Source organism: Montipora foliosa, chromosome 2 (genome assembly GCF_036669935.1).
Source record: "Montipora foliosa isolate CH-2021 chromosome 2, ASM3666993v2, whole genome shotgun sequence".
In the NCBI taxonomy this organism is placed as follows: domain Eukaryota; kingdom Metazoa; phylum Cnidaria; class Anthozoa; order Scleractinia; family Acroporidae; genus Montipora; species Montipora foliosa.
Genome location: NC_090870.1, coordinates 58488758 through 58515053, shown reverse-complemented (window position 1 = coordinate 58515053; position 26296 = coordinate 58488758). Strand labels below are relative to the sequence as shown.

General features: G+C 39.5%; 1 protein-coding gene across 5 annotated transcripts in view; it reads left to right on the top strand.

Annotated features, from left to right (window-relative positions):
- LOC137993685 (CAP-Gly domain-containing linker protein 3-like) overlaps positions 1-24244 on the top strand; it is a 30724-nt gene extending 6480 nt beyond the window's left edge. For 2 of the 5 annotated variants that reach the window (XM_068839657.1, XM_068839660.1), the window contains 18 exons: positions 1697-1804; positions 2195-2259; positions 3572-3659; positions 4317-4401; positions 4658-4828; positions 6512-6600; positions 7896-7965; positions 8373-8476; positions 10281-10352; positions 11878-12013; positions 13548-13765; positions 13930-14006; positions 16170-16292; positions 18666-18884; positions 19409-19484; positions 19887-19989; positions 21982-22027; positions 23061-23294. In XM_068839657.1, coding sequence (XP_068695758.1) covers positions 1697-1804; positions 2195-2259; positions 3572-3659; positions 4317-4401; positions 4658-4828; positions 6512-6600; positions 7896-7965; positions 8373-8476; positions 10281-10352; positions 11878-12013; positions 13548-13765; positions 13930-14006; positions 16170-16292; positions 18666-18884; positions 19409-19484; positions 19887-19989; positions 21982-22027; positions 23061-23151 — 1941 coding nt within the window. In that variant the 3' untranslated portion in view covers positions 23152-23294. Of the gene's footprint in view, positions 1-1088; positions 1198-1696; positions 1805-2194; positions 2260-3571; positions 3660-4316; positions 4402-4657; positions 4829-6511; positions 6601-7895; positions 7966-8372; positions 8477-10280; positions 10353-11877; positions 12014-13547; positions 13766-13929; positions 14007-16169; positions 16293-18665; positions 18885-19408; positions 19485-19886; positions 19990-21981; positions 22028-23060 lie in introns of those variants that run through there. The other 3 variants (XM_068839659.1, XM_068839658.1, XM_068839656.1) reach the window with 3 other exon arrangements.
- Positions 24245-26296: the final 2052 nt, after the last annotated feature.

Here is a 26296-nt window from a genome sequence, read left to right as displayed (position 1 = left end):
AAGAATAACTTGTAAATGGAGATTTTCGGCATACGCTCAAACGATATTTCTGTGACTACGATCATCTACTGCGCGCTTTGAACTTTTCATGAACAGCCCTTGAAGGAAACCCCTTGCTTCTATATTGAGTGTGTCCTTGCATATATATCGATTGCCAACCCCAAGTTTACTTGTAACTTTTTTGCGGTCTGGTCGGTCCAAGTTGGCCAATTCTTCTCTAATTGAAAGCCTTTTAAAACCAAATAGTATTCAAATTTGCCGGGCAATCGGTCATGAATAATTAATGATGTCTCGGCATTCTGCGCGATGATAGGGGCAAATAATTACATCGCAGGAGAGCATAAAACTCCAAATAGAGCATATCATGAAGCAACCACAAAATACATGGGTAAAAATAACAAATAAGTCACCATTTGTTCGTCTGTAATTGCATTTTCGTCTGTTTCTTCCACAATATTGAAAGGAAATTTAAAAAATGTTCTGAATCGGTGTGCTCGTGCCTTTGGCAGGTGTGGTCGGTAATTAACTAAAACGCCCCGGATACGTTTTTCTTAATTTCTTAAACAGAACAAGAACTTCAGAGTTCCTTAGGTTTGCAGGAAAAAGTGTGAAGGTATCTCACCGTTCTGATGGACCAATAGCAAATGACACATCTGAGATTAAAACTTTTAATCGGAAATTAAGAAAAATACGAATATTATTTAATATGACAAAGCCATGTCAACCGTGAGTTTTAAAACAATTCAAAAAGAGAACCAACTGGCTTCGCGTAAATCATTTTCAGACATTCCACTTTATACAGTTTGGAGTCCATAGACTCAAAATTATTGAAAAGCCTTTTTTCTCAGTGTTTTTTTCGTCAGGGTAGGTATCAATCAGAAGTTACATTCCATTTTTTTGCGGAATTGAAGGAAAACTATCGAGCACTTCTTACATTCGTCAAGGAAATAGCATGCGATCAACCATTCTTTTTGAGAGGGCGCGATGAAGAGAACTCGAGAACTCCTCATCGCAGACCATTGAACTGGTTTTTCATGCGCCGCGTTATACATCATAGCTATCAGCGGTTGACCTTACAAATCCAAAACACAACACTCCGACCAAACGAGGAACTAACAGTTGTAATGACTTTGTGAGAAGAGTTAAGAAACCCTTTGGTTTTTCATATCTTCGATTAATTCTACTATGCCTGGAAAGGTAAGAAGTGCCGCTGGCTACAGAGCAGCAAATACTGCAAAGCAATAGAATTTTTTAACTCTCTTTTTGCGTGTATTGTTTTGTTTTCCCGAAGTCTCGTCATGACCATAGTTCGTGACACGGTAAGTTGTTGATGCTTAAAAAAGAGCTTTCTTTGTAATTGGTAGCGTGATTTTTCGTTTTCACAGCGATTAAATCCTCTCAGCTGATATTAATTGATCTCACGCCGAGTTTATTAATTTCACGAGTGGCCATTAGTTCGCAAGAATTCACCAGCGCCTTTGGTGTGAAGTTATGTCAACAATATTTTTTTCGTGTCACTTGACCGAATTTTAACCTCAAAGGTTTGTAGTGTGTAGAGTATTTCACAGAAAACAGCTGGTCTTGTCACGTGAATTTTAAAGCTAAATGTTTAAGCCTTACCTTTAATCCCGATCGGTGAAAAATTAGCAGTCCTTTTGTGTTCATCAATGTAAACAAGTTTTTTGTTTATTTTCAGGAAAAGACATCCGAGTCCTCATCAGGATTCGTGGTGACCGATTTTATTATGCCAGCGCGTGAAAAGCCTATTTCTCACCCGCCATCAGATCCTCCTTTGTGCGAAAACGTAAGTTTATTTATTTACTCTCTTATTGAAAGGATATACTTGTTGAATTCTGACAGCCTTTTCAAGATCTTTGTTCTAGTTCGACGTCCTGTTCATTAATAATTGACGAATTAAGCAAGTTCATAAAATAAGTCTTGCATTTTAATTGTATTCAATAAACGTAAATTAGAATTTAATTTTTCCAATTCTGCTGGAAAATTAGATACCGTGAATTGAGGTAATTAATTTTCCTTATCGGTTAAAATTTGTGTTTACCTTAAATACGGTTAAAGCCATATTAAAGACCGTTAACTTATTTAATTTGAGGTTGATTAATGTTGTATTAGTTTACAAAGTTCCTTACAGGCATCACACTTCATCTTAAAACTCTTGATTTTAATTTTTATCCAGTGTAGAAAATTGGAACTGACGTTTTTTGATCCAAACTGCCCTGGTTGTCAAGACATTCTTTTGGAGTAAGTCTTCATATACTGACAGTGATTCTTTATTAAAATGACTGTTTACATATCAGGCAAAATTATGTGTGCAAGTCTTTACATTGTTTAGCACACAAAAGTTGTGATCCAATACTGGCAACAGGTTTGAGTAGTCAGTTGTTTCATCAAGTCCCGACAGCCAACAAAAAGTGTTGACAGTTACTCAGAGAAGTCGGCTACTTTTTTTCACCCAAAGACATTTATTTATTTCAAACTTACTTAACCCATTGACCTCTGAGAATGACACTTCATAGATTTTACTCTGTCTAACGCCAGAAGATTTTACTCGTCAAATTTGTGGGGGAAGTCCTAGGGTGTTCGAGGTGTTAATAAATTTTTGTGAAGACCTGGAGCTCCCCTTGTACACTTTATGTACGAAGTACAGTGCTACTTATTTAAATCTATCCCCCCACACCTCTACACTAATGTGTTTTAGAATCCTTTATTTTTATATCAGAGTACAAAGCAACCAAAATGTTTTGAATAATCCACACTGGGTAATGTTTTGGTGTCATTTTTTTTTTCTACTCTAGATTGCTTGAAAACGTGAATATACAAATTATGAAATTACCTAATCCTGGCAATGATTTTTATGGCAGCCTTAATACAAATTAAACCCTCTGTCTTAATAATTCATTGTTATAAGTTAGAATATTGTTCTCAATTTGTTGTTAACTGTAACTTGTACAAATTTTTCATGTCTTAAAGTCACATGTTTTCAAAAGTTTCCATTTCCTCTATGATATGATGCAATTGAGTTACCCATTACAACCAGACTGCTTCCAAAATAATTTAAGTCTCCATTTTCTTGGTGGTCAGCATAAAATGCAGACAGCAGGGAAATCTTGGATTCTACTCCCTCCCTCTCTAGTAAAAGGGAAGCAGGGGTGGTGCAGTGGTGAGAGCACTCGCCTCCCATTCATCACCTCCCATCATTGTGGCTCAGGTCCGATTTCCGTTCCCGTTGTCATGTGTGGGTTGAGTTTGTTGTTGGTTTTCCCCTCTCCAGAAAAACCAACACTGCCAAATTCCAGTTCGATCCGGAATGCATGGACACATGTTGAATGACCTCCTGAGTGCTCTTAACTAAAGGTGTTCCATAGCTGGTAATTATAATAATTATTAAAGGGACCTATGTCGACATTAACAATAATATTATTATTAATAATAACAACTGTAAATATTAGATCAGATCAAAAGCACCGCTTAAGGCACTGGCACATTAAAGTCCATTAAAACTCAATAAACTGAATATGTAATCAAAGATGATTTTAATATCCCTTTCTTGTAGACCAAAGACAACCATCTCTGAGATTTTTGCCATTATGCGTCAGTGGGTTCCACAAGTTCAGCAAAACATTGAAATGTTGATGAATGAGGTAAGGAGAAGTAATTTTTAACTTGTTCCCCATAGCCCCTCATTCCATAGAGTTTGAGGGTTTTATTTAAATGTTTAGAAAATTAATATAATTTAGATGAAAAGCAGAAATGTCATATTGTCAGCAATCTGAGACCAATTTCAGGGATAGAGACTGTTTTGACTGTGAAGAATTTGAGTTAAGTTGTTCAAGTCAGTGTCTAATGTATCCTAGGATGCATCAAGTGAAATTGTGATAATGCAATATTTTTTCATATATCTTGGATAAAAATGGTGCCTGATATCTGCATTAATGCAATACCTGTAGTACCGGTATTAAAAAAATAAAGAATTTCACTGAACTTTGCGTCAAACATTTTAATCCTTGCATGCCTTAGTCAAGAGTAATTTGGTTTCTTTGCATTGTTGGTTTAATATGGGCACTAATCGGTGTCTCAATGACGTTCCATGTCCTGGTCCATATTTATTTAATAGCAACAACTGTGGCTTTTCAAACAGATGTTGATTGAAGCAATTGTTGAGGTTGTTTGCCCAGGCCTTAATATCAGGCAATTTTATTCCCTCAGTGGGGAGCTGTTAGTAGCACAGAGAGTGAAGCACTCTTAGTACTGGGTAACTTGTTGCAGGCACTTGGAAAATCATGTTTATACTGTGATAGGTCCTAAGACGTGGTGCTCACATAGATGATCGTGATGGACTGACAGATATGACTTTACTTCACTATGCTTGCAAGGCAGGGGCAGGTATGTCATCTTTTTAAGACAACCATGTAACTCAGTGAGATCAAATCAATGTTTTTACCTTTAAAGCACTAATCCCACTAATACTAAATCAGGAAAAAAAGCTTGGAGTTGACCAGCAATATTTTATCATGTCATAGTCAGTACTTGTTTTTTCAATGAGGTGCATTATTTGTTAAGCAATAAGAATTATTTTATTATAAGTGGCTTGCAAAAATGTACATGTTTTTCTGTCTATATTTTGTTTTAATATGCACAGTTGGTGTTGGTGACGTATCTGCTGCAAGCAATATGGTCAGTACGCTCATCTCAAAAGGCAGTGATATTGGCCAGAAATGCCGTTGGACTGATATGCTTCCATTGCATTATGCTTCCTTTTTTGATGCTGCACCGATCTTGAGGGTTTTGCTGAAGGCATCTAATGCAAAAGGTACAGTATTAACACTTTCACTGTCATTGCAAATTTTAACAATTTTTCATGAAGGTCACAGCTAACAGAAAATAATAATTAAAACCAATTAATATGTAGAACTGGAGGCGAAATGTCTGATGCATATTCAGTAGTACTTGTCATCTAGCTGCTGTAGGGATTATGTTTGCACTTGAAGATTCATATCATTAAATAAATTTATACAGATGTTAAAATATTCAGAGACCAAAGGCAATTCAACATTTAGGATGATGCAGATTTTACAGCCTAGTTCAAGATTGATACTATTATAATTGTAAGCTGTGAGCTACATCTTTGACTACCCTGTATCCAATTAAAGAATGACTGTCCAATAATATACATACAGAATACTGCTCCCTTTACTGGTTGTTTAAGATTGGTGGCTGTATTTGGTGTGCCAACGGAAGTGTTTAAACCACTGTCAAGTGAACTCTCTTTAGTTGCAAGTATAATCAACTCCATTGATTCAGAAAATTAGTTTGTCAGCTGGACAGGTCACATGTGAGCAGCAAGTTCAATCCTTTCATGAAGCAAAAAGTAGTAATAATAAGGATGATTGAATTACACTCACAAACAGAAAATTCAAACAACAATCTTCCTCGGGTAAATCTACTGTCAGTCTTGGACAACTTGATTCTATGGAAAAATTCTTGCTTAATTAAGCATCATTTGAGTCATGCACTCACAAAGTATATTGGCCCTTCCCCCCTTCCCCCCAATACCAATGTTGATAATTTGTGATGCAAAATACTGTGCAAGCCTTTGGTCGTTTTTTTAACCAACATTGGAATGGGAGAAGGGGGTAAAGTAGGAAGAATTTACTCTTTATCACACAGACAATTTAGAGCGTCACATTTTCCCAACGAGGTTTGTCCAAGGTTGTAGCTCTTAATCCTGCCCAAACCCCTGATGAAATGCTTGCAGATTTGCTGGTAACTTGACCCATTGACTCCCGGGGGTTCCCCATTGACGAGTAAAATCGTCTGGCATTAGACAGAAGAAAATACTAAGTATGGCTGGTTCAGGCCGGCTTGGGAGGCAAAGAGTTAAATGGGAAATTTTGTCCTCCACAAACATAAAGGTCATATGACACTGAGATCCTGAAAAACTGCTGCAATACCAGGCAAACACAGCTGCAAAATTCCATGTGCATGCACAACAAGCAGTACATGTGTTCCTTGAAGAGTGATTTTTGCTAACCTACAGTGTACACCGTGCACCGATGGCTCAGTTGGTTGAGCACTGGGCTGTCACGCGGGAGGTCGTGAGTTCAACTCCGGCCAGATCAACACTCAGGGTCTTTAAATAACTAAGGAAAAAGTGCTGCCTTTGTAATTACATCTGCAAATGGTTATAGACTCTCTAGTCTTCTCGGATAAGGACGATAAGCCGGAGGTCCCGCCTCACAACCCTTCAATGTTCACTGAATCCTGTGGGACGTAAAAGAACCCGCATACTTGTCATAAAGAGTAGGGCATGTATTTCCCGGTGTTGCGGTCTGTCTTCTGTGGTGTACATGTATCCTGGTGGTTAACCTCGCAGGGGACCTATGTCCTATTGTTACTCCACCATGTATGTATTCATACTCAATCAGTTAATAAAAATAGTAATAAAACAGTGTAATGACCTTTTTTGACTTGTAATCATTTGAATTGATTTCAGACGTAGATGTCTGTTGCAAGGAATTTGATAATGGTACATCACTGCATATTGCAGCAGGCAATTTGTGCCTGGAAGTAGCAAAGTGCTTGGTAAGCTAATAGCATTTGTAGGCAGTACATGCATACAGGGAGCACATTCGTCACTTCCAAGGCCTTTATTTCATTGTACAAAAGTCAAATAAAAAACAATGTGTGGGTCTTTACAGTCTTTATACTAGAGTGAACACACTGTATCCCACTTTAATTCACATTTGTTTGATTCAATGTGAACACACTCTCTACTGGTTAAGAAAAGCCATCTCACTCTATGTAAAAGCAAACTTCTGAAATAGTTCTGAATAAAAGATTGTAACCCAGTCACCAGTGGACCTTAAGTTAAATTATATACAGTAGTCTCAGCTACCTTCGTAATTTATCCATAATGTCTTAGTGGGAAAGCATCTTAATAGAAATCAGAATGTTATGGTTCACTTCTGTTTGGAGCATTCTCTTTTCCTGAGTCCTTACAGCTGTACTTTAATAGGGTGCTTTCCATTTTGACTGAACTGACCGGCCAGACCGGGCATTTGGAAGGACTAACTCTACAATACATTCAAATTAACACACTTCAAAGATGATTTAAAATACAGTATGTATACTCCTCCAGAAGAATGCGAGGGATTAATTGTTGCACTTTCTTTGCAAACTGATGGGTCTGGCCGGCCAGGTCTGACAAAAGGAAAGCACCCTTGGACTACCCAATATTATTAAATTCTCGACCTGTCAGTTAATGCATTTCTTGTGCTCATAATTATTCTTTTACTCAATCTCGGTTATCGGATCATATACTGTAGTTTAACTTTATATGGCAAATGATTGTGCTAAGTGTTGCTAAAAGCTAAAATTATTTTGCTGGAAAGCAAAATTTCGCTTTGAACTAAGCAAAAACGCTCTTGTGGAAAGTTTGGATCAATTTCGACATTTAGAAGAATGCGAAAAGGTACTTTAATTGTTTTTGTGATGAGCCTGCGTCTGTCAGACCACCAGGTATTACACAACATCGTATCTAATCATCAAGTTTTTCTTTTATTTTGCTCGCATTTTCTTGCTTTTTTTCACTCATATTTTGTACTTTCAAACTTTTGGAGTTTTAGGAATATAAAAAACAATAATGGAGCTTGTTGGATATGAGACTGGTTATTGCTAACTCAGCACTATGCGCCTCGTTGGCCATTTACCATCTCATGTCCAACGTGCGCTCATAGAATAATTGTTAAATAAACACATCTTTTTAATTTAGCAAAGGACGCAGTTTTGAGATCGTAGATGAAAAATAATTTATCATCATACCAGTGATTAATGTCTGAATAGAAGGATTTGCATTTTTGCTTGTTTTTTTTTTACAGCTCCAACATGGAGCAGATGCATCAATTAGAGACAAGTTGAACAGAGTAGCACTGCAGTGTATCCCTGATGGTGAGTCAGGGGGTACTACCCTTAAATTTGGGCTGGATATTGTGTATAATTTTATTAATGCTGGGTCTAGGAAATCGTCAATGTCTAGCAGCAGCTTTTAAGCTATATCATCTTGTTGCACAGCTATGTGGTATAATTTTAAGACAGTTGAAAAATAATTGCGTGTGGCTGAGGTAAAAAAAATAACTTTTGTGTGGCTGAGATCATAGCCCTGCTTAGTTAGGGGGGTTTAAACATGCACAAGAGCATCTATAAGAGGTGTATCTTTGGTGATGGAGTCGTGAGAAGAATATTGTGATAAGTGATCTCTTGAAACATAAATCCCTGGCTCATTTATTTGGTGAAATTTTGAAACATGAAAAATTACTTGACTGTGTATGGATGAAGAGTGTTTTGTTCCACTTTAGTGTCTGGGCATGAGCTAGATTCTGAGCCAGCAATCCTTGCAGACAAGATGACAAGGCTTCTCTCTGAAGCAGAACCACCTGTAAAAGCAACGCACAATCAAGAGGTTTGTCATGAAACTAGAAAGTTGTCACTAGTAATTAATAATGATCTTCAATATTATGTTACATCATCATGTAAGATTATATTGAAAGCAAACTATGTTCACTCTTAGCATGAATTTTCTCATTTATGTTTCACTTGATAATGCAAATTGATTATGCTATCTCACTAAATGATATATTGTTCATTGTCATGTTGTTTACATAATCATTACTAAAAAGTCAGCTATGTGTATAACCATTATGATTATTGAAGGACATTACTAAACAACTAAACAGCAAAACGAAGCACCAAAACACCATGTATGACCCCACCATACATTGAATAGTAGTAACTGACAAAGGTTGGATTTGAGATTAAACATCATTTTAGACCTAATTAGGCCTAAAAAGTTATTGCTCCTAATTTCAGTTTTAATCTGAATCCTAATCTTAATCTCAATAAATAAGGGGCAATAATGTGTTAGTCCTAATTAGGCCTAATACGATAATTTATTGTCAAATCCAACCTTTGACGGTTAGTATTCAATGTATGGTGGGTCATAAAGGGGGTGTTTTGGGGCTTCGTTTCACTGTTTCAGTGTTTCACTGTTTCGTGGTTTTGTATTGACCATTATTGAGGGATTCTAATTCTAAATGTAATTTCTTTGTAATTAATCACAATCTTCAATCCTGGACAAAATGTCTTGGGACACTTTTAAGAATAAGCACAAAAATCGCTTCAATTAAACGTTTCCCTGACATTTGATAATATTTTCCCCCATTATAACCCTCCCCCCTTCCCCTAAGCAATGTTTAAACAAACTGCAGAAGTTCTGAATGTTTCCCAGAGTCCTGGTAATCAACATTGAAAGGGGGGAGGGAAGCTGGATGATAGTTGGTCTTTATTTTAAACCATTTAGTAAGTGTCCAGACATTTGTTCTAAAAATGCTTCAATAACTGTTTTATTAATGAGGGACAAGTGATCCTTGCGGCTGAAAAAATCAGGGCCCGGTTGTTCGAAAGCCGATTAACTTAATCCAGGATTAGCGTAAACTTTTGTTTCAAGTTTTCAACATTTTGGTGAAAGTTTCTTTTGATTATTTTTGTTTTTCAAGATTGATCTCCTCTAATGTAAAATTTTGCCGAATATCAGCGTTAAAAAGCATTTGGGAGTAGAGAATGAACTCCTTGATTAATTGTTAATCTGGGATTAGCGTTAATCGGCTTTTGAACAACCGGGCCCAGGTGTCTAAAAGGGAAAATATTATTAATTAAATTTATGTCCGGGTTGAAGTGCAAGGATCACTTCTCCCTTTCATCTATGCAGTGTTTTATTGAGTTTAAAAACGCAAGGTGGAGCCGAGTGTTTTTAGACCTGATAAAAAGTGTGTGTGGTGGCCTAATGGTTTAATAGTGTGCTTGACTCCGGAACGAGTGGTCCTGGTGCGAGCTCTAGCCGGGAAGACACTGCTCTCACAATGCGAGTGCTCGCACCACTGCGCCATCCCTGCACCACGAGATATTAACGTGTATGAAAGAGGTGTTGGGAGGGCAGAGATTATGGTAATGAGTGCTTGGAAAATAGGCAAGTTTTCTAAAACACGACAGCTGCGATCTTTGCTATAATAGAGTCCCCCACAAACTGTCTAAACTGCTTGGAGTCTTTGTGAAATAGAATAAAGTGCCATGTGTGTAAATGACACATAATTGTTATTATTTCTTGAAAAAAAATACATTTCCTTTACATGAAAAAACGTACTAAAGATACTGTCTTTATCAATGTTTTAATGCTCGCCTTACAAATTGAATATGTTTGTTTCTTGTAGAATGAAGTCTCGCCGAGTTTGGCATCCATGGGTCTTAAAATTGGTGACCAAGTTTGTGTGGGAGGGAACAAGGTACATATTCATGATAATGAATGTCTAACGGTTGATATAAATGCAGAACAGCTGTCAAAACCATCTGTTTCAGACTGTGTAAAATTTCAATTACCAAGACGTATTTGACTTTACTAGCAATTGTTGTTGATCTTTTTCACAACGGGAGGCATCGGCTGTCTTTAATACTTTTATTTATTTTATTTCTTAGTTTGTCTTTAATACTTCTATATTGCTGTCTTTTATGCATAATTTATAATATTTGTATTTCAATCATCAAGTCCTTTCACGGAAACAAATGGGCCCAACAAATTGACCTGCTCCTGACTGAGTGGCTCAGCATAGCTCAGTTGGTAGAGCATTTCAACCCCCGGGGTAGGTTAATCGATAAAAATTGATATCGGAAAATCATTCGATAAATCGATAACGATATCGACTTTATTGGTCAATCGATAAAAATCGATACTCACACTCCGACGAAGTGTTAATTTTATCGGATTCATCGATCGTTGTAGAATTATCGATAAAAATTGTCCTGTTTCCGTTGACGGAACGTTTGATTGTGGCTCTTTAAATGTAGATTTCAAAGGCGGCAATGAAATGATTTGTTGACAAGCACTGTACAAAAGACCAAAGAGACTGCATTATGATTTTCGTTCTGATTTTATAGTTCGATTACAAAGTAACGTTAATTATTTTTGAGGATACCTAAACTTCGAGCCAGGATTCGAGCTAGGATCTGAGCCAGGATTCCAGCCAGGATTCGAGCTAAGATAAGCTTTCTCCTCTATTTATTCTCGAATCTCTCGGTTAGGTTAGGTCTCGAATCGGTTAGGTTAGGTCTATTTAGGTTGGTTCTTAAGGCTAGTTAGGTCTAGTTAGGGTTAGGTTAGGTCTCGGTTAGGTCTCGGTTAGGTCTCGGTTAGGTCTCGAATCCAGGCTCGGATTCTAGCTCGGATCCGGGTTCGAATCCTGGCTCGGATCCTAGCTCGGATCCTGGCTCGGATCCAAGCTCGGATCCTGGCTCGAATCCTAGCTCGGATCCTAGCTTTATTCTTAGTTTATCTCATTATTTTTCCTTTTCCGGCTTCTCGGCTTCAAGGCTATTGTCTAAATTTTCTCTTTTTCCTTTGTTCCGGCGGTTTTGAAACCTCGTTTTAACCTAAGAAATATGGGGAATAAGAAGTGATCAATATAAGGAATGATTCAAAAGTATCTGCATGACTAACCTCCTACGCAGATACCTCTTTGAGCTCGTCACGCGATACGGTACGTCGTCTACAACAACAACATGGAACGGGAGCTACGACAGCAAAAGATATGTGCAGCCTTGTCTTTATTTGCTGTTCCATGACCCAAAGGAAACGTTTCGTTACATTAAAATTCAGTCCGAAACAAAAAGGCATCATCTCGAGGCTCTGGGGAATAAACTCATACAAATCCTTATAGTTATTCCCCAGAGCCCAGAGATGATGCCTTTTGTTTCGGACTTAATTTCGAAATTGGTCTATTAACTGGGATTCTGACAACTTCTCTTTTGTTGCAGTTGGGAATCCTTCGGTTTTGTGGTCAAACCGATTTTGCCTCAGGAGAGTGGGCAGGGGTTGAACTTGACTCGCCTGTCGGCAAAAATGATGGTTCAGTGGGAGGTGTGGCCTATTTTCATTGTCCACCCAAACATGGTGAGATAAAATTGATAAAAAATAACCTGTCAGAAGTAACTATAGAGGTTTTGCATGGCAGCCATGTTGCATGGCAGGAATAATTAAAATGTTTTGCATTAGAAACAACATAGGAAAAAGAATCTATTGTTCCTGCCATGCAACATGACTGCCGTGCAAAACCTGTATAAGCTGCGTCTCAAGTATCAAAGGGACTTTAAGATCTACGACGCGGTCGTCAAAGAGAACGCTGCAAAGCAACAACAGGGAGCGGGCTTACGCAACAGGACAGCTGGAAGGCTCAGGACGGCAGAATGACGAAAAAATGTCGCGCGAAACTGTGCATTCCCAATCTTACGCGACGTTTTTTCGTCATTCTGCCGTCCTGGGTCTTTCAGCCGTCCTGTTGCGTAAGCTCCCTAGCAGCAACGACGACGGCAACGGCAACGGCAACGAGAACATCATCTGAAATCATAAATTCGCATTATTGCAATCACTCGAGACCATTCCAAGCTTTTTAATATGGCAAAGGTGTAGCAGTCCCTCAGGAATGAAACCGTTATGAGCGGCGCTTAATTTAGGGGAGAAAATGAAAATTTATCTCCAAGTGCTTACGTTTTCCGTGAAACCTCAAATTTGGCAATTTCACGTTGTTGTTTTGCAGACGACGGCAAAGAAGAGGACAAAAATGAAAAATGCACGTGCAGAGCGTGCAAAGCTATTGTTTTTGCCTGCTAAATATGCAAATTTGTGACGTTCCTGTTGCCGTCGCCGTTGTCTTTGCTAAAGCTCCCTAACCCCCTAGTATGTTGCATGGGCTTACTTTAAGTCGAACTCATTCAACCTGACCCGAGGGTTTTTTGAGCCCCTATAGCTCAGTGGTAGAGCACCCGAAATGGTAATCGGAAGGTCGTAGGTTCGACTCCTGCAAAGGAGCACTCGGATTTTTTCGATCATCCCTTATAGCTCAGTGGTAGAGCATCCGAACTAGTAATCGGATGATCGTAGGGTCGACTCCTGCAAAGGAGCACTCGGATTTTTCCGATCATCCCCTATAGCTCAGTGGTAGAGCATCCGAACTGGTAATCGAAAGGCCGTAGGTTCGACTCCCGCAAAGGAGCACTCGGATTTTCCCGAGGATCCCCGAGTTAACATCGAATAGTTAATGTCTCTGTATAAATACGGTTCATTTCATCATTAATTACCGTAAAACGTTATACATGTACAGACAATTCAGCTTTACAGGGGTTTGCTTTCTTCTACCTGTTTTCTGGAACAAGAGAGGAACGATGTTGTTCATCTCCCTCTCGAGTTACTCGTAGATCGCGCGTGTGCTTAACAGATTCTTTTGGCTACACCCTCTTGGTATCGCCGATTCTTAGTGTTGTTTCACCCATCTTTTTTGCCATCGTGTCTCCTCGCTCTTAGATCAAGTATTCCATTCACAGGCTGTAAAGAACAAGTGATCAATTTATTCAGTCTAACGTTTTAAGCAGCGTGGTCAGTCCATTTAACGTTTTTTTAAATTTCACGCGTATTTTACATCTGTTTTTAGGTGTCTTCGCCCCGTTGTCCAAAATCACCAAAGCTGACTCTTTACCAAGTTCCCGTCCTAGTTCTCGGCCAACTTCTGCATCTCGCATCGCTCAAGCTCAGTTTTCACAAAACAGTTCACAGGCTTCATCAAGATCTAATTCGACACCAGGTTCTCGCTCGAATTCCCCAGTTCCTATGCCAACAGTGAATGGAATGGATGAGACACTTGGTTTTCAAGTAAGTGTTGCCACAAGAACTTCTTAACAATATTCCTATCCTTTTTAATACATCTATTTTCTTGTAAGTTATCTGGGTGATTATTCATCAAGAAAAGGTTACCGAGTGCTTCCTTGACGAGGGATTTAGTCTATCATCTCAATACCAATTATTGTTTCTCGTAGATAGGTGATGGTGTTACAGTTGCGGGCCAGAAAAACGGAATTGTAAGATTTATTGGTAGGACGCAGTTCGCTGCAGGGTGAGTTTTTAGTCATTTGGGAGCTTTAGCAAAGGCAACGGCGACGGCAACGAGAACGTCACAAATTTGCATATTTAGTAGGCAAAATCAGTACCGTAGCTTTGCACGCTCAGCACGTGCATTTTTCATTTTTGTCCATTTCTTTGCCGTCGTCTGCAAAACAGCAACGTGAAATTGCCAAGTTTGAGGTTTTATGGACAAAGTCTTCCCTAAATTAAGCGCCGTTGATAACGGTTTCATTCCTGAGGGAATGCTACACCTTTGCCATATTAAAAAGCTTGGAATAGTCTCGAAGTGATTGCAATAACGTGAATTTATGTTTTTAGATGACGTTCTCGTTCCCGTTCCCGTCGCCGTTGCTAAAGCTTCCTATTATACCTGCGGGCCTACTGGTTCTCCTGCATGGGGCCCGTTTTTCGAAAGTCCCGATACTTTTCGGGCGATTTTCGGGTGTCACAACTTCCTCTGTATCTCATGAACGGAGAGGATTTAAGTCGTCAAGCTTCGCAGTCAATTTGCTTTTGCTACCATGAAAACATATTAAAAGATCTGCTATCCTGAACAAGCGGTTGGCAGTTTGACAAATGGCTTTTCGTGCCCGAAAAGTTTTCGGGACTTTCGAGAAACGGGCCCCAGAAATGCAGGGAATTAGATGCGCGACGATTTTGATAATTGTCACGAAGTGTTGTCTCGCCTCTCCAACTTCAACATCATTCGCTTCTGAGAATACAGACAATCAATGTTACAGTTTCCCAAACTCCGATCCTCAAGTGGAGATAAACAGTTGTATTTACGCTCACCATAGAGCGAGTTTCAATCGAGTGTCGTAAAACCAAAACCAAAGTAATTACTTTGGCCAATCAAAAAGGACGGAGGCAATCCGGTAAACCAATCAAAACTCGAAGTAAATTACACGTAGCCGACACAAAGCGCGGGAAAATAAGCACGCGTGCGCGAGCCACGATTGGCTTTGGTTTCACTTCTTATTGGTTGAAAAAATGACGGGAGAACTTTGAGCCAATCACTGAGTGAAGTAATGCAAAACCAAAGCAATTCGCTGATTACTTGCGACACTCAATGGAAAACCGCGCAAAAATAACGCTAACCCTTCCACTTTCCTTACTGTTTGACATAGGTAGCGAAAAGGGACACTTGGTGTTGGATATCAAAATTGGGTGTTCATCTCATTTCGTGCATAATTTCTGGACAAAAAAGCTGGTGCTAGTTCCGTTTTGTCCCTTGATCCGCTTTATAGCTTTTGTTTATCGAAGTTCATTGTACTATTATCATATTATACTCTATTTCTTGTGTTCATCGCAGTCCAGTGCCATCTTCATTGTCCCTTTTCCCCCGTTGTTTTATGTCTGCTATCCACAGTGCTATGCAGCCTTTGTTCGCTTTTCCGCTGTTTCCTCGTTCCTTTTGGCTTTTCCTCCTTCATCTAAGTTTCTTCCTCTTTTCTTAAGACACACTGCTTCGTTTTTAAAGTTTCCAGTCTTTGTCTTCTGCTATCTTGTGTTGCTTTTACTGTAAATGATCTGATGGACTCTCCATCTCAAATAAACGCCCCCTCACCCCATGGCAATTACCTCCAACTTCCCCTTGGACTCCTAAAATTAAATGTTCGCCGCGGGAGTCTATGAGACCCCAGTTGTTCAAAAGGTGGATAACGCTATCACTATCCACTGGATAGCGCAATGGACCAATTTCTATACATTCACCCAACAAAAGTGTGCCGTTAAACTTAATGGTCTGTGTTCAGTTGTTTAAACGATAGGATAAGTCGTAGCGACACCAATAGCCCACTTTCGATATATTAAAATTCAGTCCTAAACAAAGGACATCATCTCGAGGCTCTGGGGAATAAATAGAAGGCTTTGTATGAGTTTATTCCCCATAGCCTGGAGATGATGCCTTTTGTTTAGGACCGAATTTTAATATATCGAAAGTGGGCTATTGGTGTCGCTACGACTTATCCTATCGTTTAAACAACTGAACACAGATCATTAAGTTTAACGGCACACTTTTGTTGGGTTGTGGTAAGGGTTCTTCTGTACTTTGCCATTCGGTGTCACTTTAGGACATTATTCTGCTCTTTTCCTGTTGTACCCTCCATTCCACTGCATCTAGTATCTAATTTATGTTTCTTTGTAATTTTAACAGCGTTTGGCTCGGGATTGAGCTGGATCAACCCGTTGGAAAGAATGATGGATCGGTGTCGGGAATCAGGTATTTCGACTGCAAGGCAAGCCATGGAGTGTTTGCTCCTCCGTCTAAAGTTACAAGGTGAGTTAACAGTCCCCTCCCAGTTAACGCCATGATAGACGAGGGTGAGTTGAAGATAAGTGAAATGAAAGTGAGAAAGATCATCGCATTGAGATGAGCAACTTAAGCAACTGCAAGCAAGCCTGGAAAAATCCAGTCTTCGAGATTCGAACTCCGTGAGCGTGCGATTACACTGCACTGCTCTACCCACGGAGCTAGCAAACCAGCTGGGAGCTGAATTTTTTTCAAAACGTGTAATTTAGCGGACCACAAGTTTCTATGCTTTATTAACCGAATGCAAAAATGGCCGCCAACAAATTTGTGTTAATTAGCCTAACTAGCCTCGTCTTACAGCCCAAATTCTTCAATTTTACACGTTTTAACGAGGCTAGTTAGGCTAATTAACACAAAGACAAAAGAATAATCTGTTGGCGACATTCGGTCAATAGGCTTATAAACCACTTGGGGTGTTGGAAGAACACGAGAAGAATCGTAAATCACGAGCCGCAGACGAGTGATTTACGAATTCTTCCAACATTCAAAGTGGTTTATCATGCCTGTAAACCATAGAAACTTGTGGTCAATTGCTTCTATTCAATAATGCAGAAGACGCGCGAAATTTGCATGAGTTTACTGGCACAATAAACCACAGCTGATTGACCAATCGGAGCACGCGCATTGATGTGGTTATGATGTAAAAGTCCATATATTTGATCTGCGGAATGGAATTAAAGTGAAAGTTTAAAAAAAAGCGCGGTTAGATAAATAACTTAAAGGGTTATGTCATCGCACGCAAAATGATGTAATTTCATGACACCCAAAATGTCCAGAAATTAGAGTGAATCATTGCAATAACCACTTAAAACTGTTGAACAACATAAAAGAAATACAGCAAAAGGAAAGAGAAGCATGGATGGACGCAAATTGACAAAATTGAAACGGACTGCGTTTGGGTAATCTTGAAAAAAGTCCTCCCGGCGTTTTTCAAATTTTTTTGTCAAATCGCTTGGATAAAGGTCGTTGTTGCTCGGAATCATCTTGTTTGTGTTGTAACGATGATTTTATTGATCAGTAAAGAAATTCCACATTACCATTTTCGAGTTTTAAACTGGTGATTAACTAAAGATTTCCCCGAAACACCCTAAAATAACATGAAATAGTTAAGAAGCCTGAAAAAATCCATGGTTTTAAACGACGTTCGAAGCCACAACTGTGCGATTGCGCAACACTGCATGTTTTGCCAACTGAGCTATCATTCCGAAGCAAACCACTGAGGTTGCTTTTCTAACGGCTAAATTTCATTTCATGAACACTGCGCATTTCGAATTATGAAATTTCATTCCTGTTGAAATAATTTAAAATAGGTGTCTGTGATTTTCGATGGGAGGGCGGAGGAATAGCACTGTAATGAGAGCACTTGCCATGGTGCAAATCCTGGAGCTAGGACACCTCATTTAGGTTTGGTTTCCTGGTCCTCAGTTTTCCCCCAGATAGGCTTTATGTAATGTTTAAAAACGAGCAGCAGTGTTTTATCGAGGTTTAAAAACACGATAAAACACGTGCTGCGAGTTTTTTGAACGGCTTAAAAAACATTCCACAAAGGGCTTGTCCCTCTGGACTCAAAACAATGGTTCAAATTGTGAGAGGTGAATATTAGCATACAAGAAAAACAAGCTATGCCTCATTAGTATTCTTTGTATAAAGAAGGAGGGTTTTACCAGGATAAAAAAGCTCATACACGTGACGTTTATCGGTGTTTTGATAGGCTGTTAGGCTCGTGAATTATTAATGAGTCTTTTAAATGCGAGTTCTGTAGTTTTCCCTCTTTTTGAAAACAGCGTTTATCTAGCCTGTTTTAGTAAAGGAGAAACGTAAGTTAGGTTGTAATCGAACATTTTTTAAGTCAAGTTACTTTGGAGCGATACGTAAAAGTAAAGCATTTAATTTGATTGGCCTTTCACGAGGGTTTCATGTTAGAAGGTACCCTGTTTCAAATAAAGCAAATTGTTCGTGTGGCAGTTTTTACCTCGTGGTAGATATCCGCTGGAGAAAAGAGGCGGTGATCCAAAACAAGCAGCCTAAAAATCGTCGTTTTGGAGGTGAACCATTTCTTGCAGCTGCTGCACTAAGTCGGACCAGTGCAAGTCTGTTTATATTCTGATGCTGGTGTGGCAAGCTTCGAGCGCTGATCGCATTGAAAGTAGTATCTTGCAGTTTCACAAAATTTATTATTCCATTTTTTTTCCAAAATAAAAATCACGAAATCGATATTGGTAACAACATGAGATTACATACACATGATGGTATAATAACACACGCTGGTTTGAAGAAAGAATGATTAAGTTTAATCGACATGTTTCTTCGAACTAACCCTAAATTTTCATGTCATTTTAGGACAGGAGACCACTCCCAGCGCGGGTTTGCTGTCCCATCAGTCCCTGTTGGCAAAGGCAAATTTGGTTCCCAGAATTCCTTACAAGCCTCTGGATCACATGACTCGCAGAGTGACTTGTCACAAACCGACTCCAACCCGGAACTCAATGGCACTACGCGAAAGCTTTCGACCCAGTCTACACCAGACCACACCTCGAGACGTGGCAGCTCAAGTGATAAGTATGCCTTCTGATATGACATGTTTTTATGCTGACAGTGACTTTAAAAGTCACAAACTAAAATATCGATAACTAGACGTCTCTGAATTCCGCTTAAGTCAGTACAAACAATTAATTATTAAAGCTAGAAATCGTAGTAAACATATGTGAACTTGATCCCCAGTTTGGCCCACAAAATTAAAGAGGAAAATATCTGACCAGCGAGGTGGAAATCGAATTATCTTTACTCAACCACCCGAGCTACGATAGTGTGCAATGCCAAACAGAACATACAGACGTACACAGTTTTTTTCAAATTCATAAGACACAAAAAATTTGAAAATTAAAAGAGACTACCGATGTTATGAAATGAACTTCCTCTAAAACTGAATTAACAGGAGAAGACCATAGATATTTTACTAAATTTAGGTCTTCATTCGTTCGTCAATATGCAGTTTTCGATATCTCAGTGAACGATAGTTGCTTTGTCAGTCTCTCAGTTAGGTTACTGTTGCATTATGTGCTTGGCGTGTTATTTTCTTCCAGGAACTCGTCGACCCTACGGCGAGGTAGTTTACCTCAACAAAAGTCGAAGTCTTCCCCAGAATTCCAGCTGACAGAGGTTAGAACTTTATCAACCTCTTCGATTGGCTCATGAAAGATGACATTCGTCACGGCTAGAACATGCGCAATACCGTGATACTCTCCCTTTTAAGAGTTACATATGGAAGCTTTGCACACGCGTTTTTGAGACGCGGACGGCAAGTGAGCTGATATCCCTTTTAGCTTGTCTTCACACAACCACATTTACATTGCTAAGTATCTTTTCTCTGTTAGAGGTGATTAGTATAAAAATCTGGGAGACACCAACGTCCTGGCACGCGAAATGTTCTCTTCCGGTTACCCGGCGTCCGCGTCTCAAAAACGCGCGTGCTTAAGCTCCCTATTATTTTGTGTCGCAGGCTGTGTTTTCCGCTCAGCATAGAACCCTAGAACTGTTTTTCTCATTTCCTTTCTTTAAAAGGGCCTCAGTGTGCTTGTGAATGGAGAGCTTGGCGTGGTTCGATACATTGGGTTAGCGGAATTCGCCGAAGGAATCTGGTTGGGTGTGGAGATGCGGAAACCAGGTTTGAAAAGAAGAACTTGGGCGTTTTCCATGTAGTCAAAATTCCCGGAATTCGGATCGTAATGGAAATGGAACTATCTTTTTCGGTTCGGTCCAACCTTAAGATTTGGACCTCCTTTGGAGGTAGACCATTTTGACCGGTTGAACCGAATGTGTCATTCCATTTGACCAAAATGTTGTTCCAATTGTTTCAAGATGAAAGCAAACGCGCGTGAATATTCCCTATTAGTAATTTAGTATCACCAAACTAGTGGGCTAATGCAAATCCTGCATTTTAATTGGCTATGCTACTAGAGGACTATTAGTAATAGTCTTCGAGTAGCGAAAAGCGTGACGCTTTCTTTCGTTTTATTCCCAAATAAATATTTCTTCAACTTGCAAATTAGACCCTTCGGCTTCGCCTTATGGACTATTGACCCGTAGCCCTTGCGGGCTACGGGTCTAATTGTTAATTGGTGCGAAACGTATGTGTGCGCGGGTGCATTGGGCCGGTTTTATGGAACCCAAAAGTACCATTCCTTTGGGACAATGGTTTTTAAAAAAAAAGTTCAAACCGAAATTTTTGCTGAATGAAAAGCGCTCCTTAGCTCAGCAGTTGCTGACCTAAGTAAAGCCTGATCTTGTTTGAAGAGGGTGAGGTTGTTTTGCGTAAGCGAAAGTTGGGAAAGGGCTGCTAAAGATAAATTTATATAGTTCTGGCCCAGTTGTTTAAAGACCAGCGATAACTTCATCCGGGTGATGAGTTGCTATCCTACAGTGTCAAGCTGTTGGAAACATTTCAGTATTTTCTCACGTAACAGTGAATATGCACACTCTAAGCTCATTTAGGTAACGGCTTTTACGAAAACCCTGGCCATATTTAACGTGGAGTATATTTTGTACGGCGGCCATGTTGATTCACGAGGGATTGAAAACGTTTCTTTTGCCCCACCAAAACTCGTTCCCAAACACTTCAACTCGAGGCTCAGGGTACGAAATCTGTATGTCACTTTCGATGTATTAAAATTCAGCTTGAAAGAGAGGCTTAGAGGACAAAGACAAAGGAAAGTGGATAATATGCTAATATCGTTATCTTTAAGAAGATTACGACATTTTTTTTTAGGAGGCTATGCATATAAATTGGGAAAAGCCTAATTTAAAGCAACAAGTTCATCTCGTCAACCTGACACTTACGCTTTAGGCTTTACATTCTTTCAACACCCTGCAACTCACTCAAATATGTAATTCTTGTCACTTAATCATAATTGATTATGCGTGTTTCGCCTAGTTGTTATATAGTCCTAACGGTTTTTCAAATATTCTGTAACTGACGATGATGTTCGTAACATCGAAACATGTCTTGGAAATTAAAATATGCTAATATCTTTCACATTCATTGCAACTTGTTTCTATTGTATTTGTCCTCTCGGCCTAACTATCAAGCTGAATATTGATATTTCGAAAATAGCGTATTCTCTATTTTCGAATTACCCATAATACACTTTGTTTGCCCCCAAATTTTGCATAAACTATTGTTTTCAAATGCTCTTGGGGACACTGCATATTCCCAAGAGCATTTGAAAACAATGATTTATGCAAAATTTGGGGGGCAAACAAAGTGTATTATGGGCAATTCGAAAATAGAGAATTGGCCAATATGGCCGCCGCGCGAATAAGGCCCATAGTGACGTAACCACCGGATAAAGTTTTCCGTCCTTGGAACAACTGGTGCTTGGTGGGCGGTACGGCCGATTGGGGCCTGGATTCAAGTTTCGCTGTTTCTACTCACAACCTGTAGTTGTTCTGGTGAGTTCCTGCCTCGGCTCCGGGACAGTGCTTGTAAATGGTCAACCTGTTTGCCAGTAGAGATTCTTGGCTTTCTTTTTGTTTATTGATACCTTGCGTGGATTAGCGTACAGCGAAGGACAACTGAGACGAAAGATAAGGGAAACCACACTACATTTTGTACATATTAGACCTATACGTGTTTAATATATTTTATTTGTTTCTACAGTTGGAAAGAACGACGGATCGGTTAATGGAAAAAAATATTTCGCTTGGTAGGCTCAGTCATTTTTTTGATGTATTTAGTTCTTTTCTTTTTTGTGATCGTTTTTGTTCATGTTGAACATGAACAAAAACATTCTTCTCGTCGAAAAGGGTTGAAAATGTTAAGGCCACAACACTTATTTGCTTCTTCTTCTCTTCGAGTTTTTGTTTTTAACAGACCAAACAAGTCACGTTTAAATTTACAAAACAAGCGCTTTTGTCCCACGGCCGATGTAGTGGAAACTATTTTCCCAGTAAGACGACGTACATAATCAATTCCTTTTCTTTCACTTCTGTCATTGCAATACAGTCAGTGACGGCATCTCATGAACAGACTGACTTTTTTCACGGGCCGAGTTGTTTTAGGAGAAGGTAACAAAACACGTGTCTTACAAAAGAACGGAGATTGAAGTCAACACCGAAAAAACTTTCGGGATTAAGCGCCCCAGTGTGGAAAAAGGCAGGACTGCTGAAACGAAACGAAAGGTGGAAATTTAAATTTCATTAAAAATTTCTTGAAGACTGGAATATCCTTCATAACTAGCTGGAAAAACTAAGAAGAATAGGCCATTTCCGAGTTCATGTCTGCCTCCTCTTCAAAGCGAGTCTAAGTGCGAAGTTTTTGTGATGGTAATTAGTTCTACTTTACATATGAATGAAAACGAATTTTCGTAGCAAAAACTTCGCACTTTGACTCGCTTTAAAGAGGAGGCAGACATGAAGTCGGAAATGGCCTATTGGAAGGTTATATATGGAACCTTTCTCTGAGCGTAGTAACAGTGCAACGGCGTTTTATTTAAATGCCAAGGTACTTGGAAATGAAGTTTGTTACATTGCCAATGTTTTGTTTAATTGGAGTTATTTTTCATACAGTTTACTGTGATAAGGGAACATTTTTTCGTTCTTATAACTAGGACAAAGTTAAATCGAGGATTTACCTTTATGAAGAAGCCTTTACCCCTCCCTGGCAGGGTTTTAATTTAAATCTACCCTCCTGTCCCATCGTAAGGTGGATCACTGATTCGAGGTTTCAATTCTTTTCAGCAAACCACAACATGGTCTCATGGTTCGTCCAAGTCGTGTTACCTGCAGGGGAATCAATTGCGCCAAGTTAATAAACGAAGTGGAGCCTTGAAATCTTGTGTGACGTCACTATTCGGCTTAGCAGTCAGGAACGTCTGTTCCAGAGATTTCGGGAGCCTCTTGGTGACTGTGGAACCTGCATGCGCTCTGTCGTGTCGTGTCAGAAAGGCTTTAATCCGACGATAATCCGACGATTTCCCGATGATAGGTCGGTACTTACTTCGGAAGTACTATACACAGTACTATAAAGGCTATTATCAGTAATATGGGAAGTATTAGGAAGGCTTTAGAACTGCAAATAATTCGTTAATCTGACGATTCTCCGAAGATAGCTTGGCACCTACTTCGGAAGTACTAAATTACGCGCACATTCGATGAGAAGCAGGATGACAAATATCCGAACAGCCGAAGATCAATGCCCTAACTGTAACTGTTGAGAAGTCATGAAGCTACTATATTTAATCGTTTTCAGGTTACAGCCGAATTAACGATTTCAAAACTGTACGTAATATTTTAAGTACCGGTAACTTATTTATATGTGACAATTAGAAACGTGTTTTTATGCATCTTTAAGGCAGCTTTGAAGAAACAAATTTATACAACAACAACTGTAGTTTTTTACTAATTTTAGAACGGAATTTTGCCGTATCTATGAACTAAAACGTTCTTTACAATATTTTAGAACAGTTTTACCTTAAAACTTTACACGTGTCGGAAAAGATGTGCTGTGTTCTTATACTTTTAATTCGTGGGTAGCGCTAGTTTCGTCTTAGATTCGCTTTACTCCTTTTACCTCCTTTCGACTTCTGTAAAGCTACGCCGCCCCAAATGTACTATTGGTTCCCTGCCTTTCGACTTCTTCGTCCAATGTTAATAATCCTTGTCACACCTTCAAATTCAATCTCATCTGCAGTGTCTGCCTTAAAGAGATTTCGGGTGTAAGCTTTGACTGATACAAGTTTGTATTTTAAGTGCTTGTTGTGTGTCCATATGACAATTATTTAAACGAAAGTATTAAAGAACTATAGAGTATATTTTATTAAGATATAAACTGAGTGATAAACAGCGTGATTTGAAATGTATTTAATCACATACATAAAATGTACACGATTAAAGTTTTCAGCACTTGCGAGAAATATACGACCAACAATCTTGATGTGTTGTTCCATTGAAGTCAAAAGTTTGCAGTAACTCGAGTAGAAACTGCTCATGTGAACTAACATGCGAATTGAGAGATCAGTGTCGTTCCATTCGCGTATTACGCTGGTACAAAATATCCTACTTCCCGACAGGAATGAGCGGGATTGACTTTATATGATGGTGACGACGATTTAATTCGTCTTTGTCGACAACCTACTTAGTACTTGCACAAATCCCCTTAATGCACTTCTTTCCCCCCCCCCCCCCCCCCAAATTTTGCATAATCGTGTTTCACGCGGCAGTTTCTCTTGAGACATCAAAACAATGGCTATGCACGAGAATGACAGTGAATTTTTCGGATATAAAGCCGGACCGCATGTAAGTGTGCATAGTTTGTACTAGGAAGTTGCGTTCTGCATGACAATCTTTGTTAAAATATGTGCGTTACAAACATAATGCCCCAGACAAAAAGAGATGTATAATTGTTAACATGAAGTGTTCTCATTTATAAAGAATATGGTACTTTTTTTTTTCGCTTATTTTGCAAAAGGAATAATTTTACGAAAAAGCGGCATAATTTGGGCAAAAAAATGGGTACTGCTAGTAGTCAGAAGTTCATGACCTTGACACGTTGAACTCTGCTTCAGAGCTGGGGTCTTATGATGAGTTTAAAAATTTCCTTATTTGGATGTAACGTACCTCGTGCACTTTCCCGCGCGTGCAGCTTCGGTCTTCGTTTTGTCCATATCTGGGCATAAAATTGGTGATCTAAAATCCCCAGCTTTGTTCATGTGCTTCTGTAGTAGCATATAATATGCTACTTTTACTAGCACAATCTATAAAAGCCTATGGGCCTTATTCGCTAGGCGGCCATATTGGCAATAGACAACTTGATAGATTTTCTACCCCGGGCCTCGAGTTGAAATGTTTGGGAACGAGGTTCAGTGGGTAAAAAAAAAACGTTTTCAATCCCTCGAGACTCAAGATGGCCGCCGTGTGATTAAGGCCCATCGGCAACGGGCGAAAGGACAACTGAAAAATCAGAGCCCTGCGGCCCATTTCTCGAAAGTCCCGAAAAGTTTTCGGGCTCAAAAAGCCATTTTTGAAACTGCCAACCGCTTGTATGGAAAGCCGATCTTTTAACGTGTTTTCATGGTAACGGAAAGAAAAATAACTGTGAAGTTTGACGACTTAAATCATCTCCGTTCTTGACATATGATACAAATGGAATTGTGACACCCGAAAATGGCCCGGAAGTTTCGGGACTTTCGAGAAACGGGCCCCTGGTCCCGCTCTACCCCGGTGTTACGGAGGGAGTATGTTCGAATCATACTTTTAGGACTATGATTTTTCAGTTGTCCCTCCTCGTGTAATATCCGGCCATAATGCAGACCTTTAGCAACGAATTTTTCGGGCAATACCGCGAACCGCGAACCTCAGAAAATCACGTGATCTTGTCCTTGCCGTCACGTTTGCAGTCTGCAAGACACCGTTCTTGCGGTATGTGACTTACGGCAACGTTTTATAGCCAGAGATCAATCAGACCTCCCATTTGACCATATCAGTCATGTTGTTACATCTGTTTGCTATCTTTTGGGATAATTTGAGCTGTTTGCTTTGAGAGCAGTTGTAGCAATGAAAAATCCAAGATGGCGGCGCCGATGTGCATAACAGGAGCATAGTCTAACGGCAAACGACTAACCGCAAACCGGTTTGCGGTATATCCCGAAAACGTCGGTGCTAAAGGTCTATAATATGGCCAAACTTCCCGCGGAATTGGTAACGGACCGCAGCTAGCTCTCCTTCTCATTCCACATCCCCTGTATGGGACATCAACAATTTGGGATCCGGTATATGAAAGACCAGCCAACTAGGGAGTTTAAGCAAAGACGAAGCCTACTTCAACGAATTACATCAGTCCTGAATATAACTTAGCGCTATCGCAAGTATTCCTCGATTATTCCGTCTTGTTCACCTTGTACAATACAGGCGAACTATCCTGTAACTGAATGGATATGAACGGTTTTAAAGTCACAACAGAAAATGACTGTTTCACT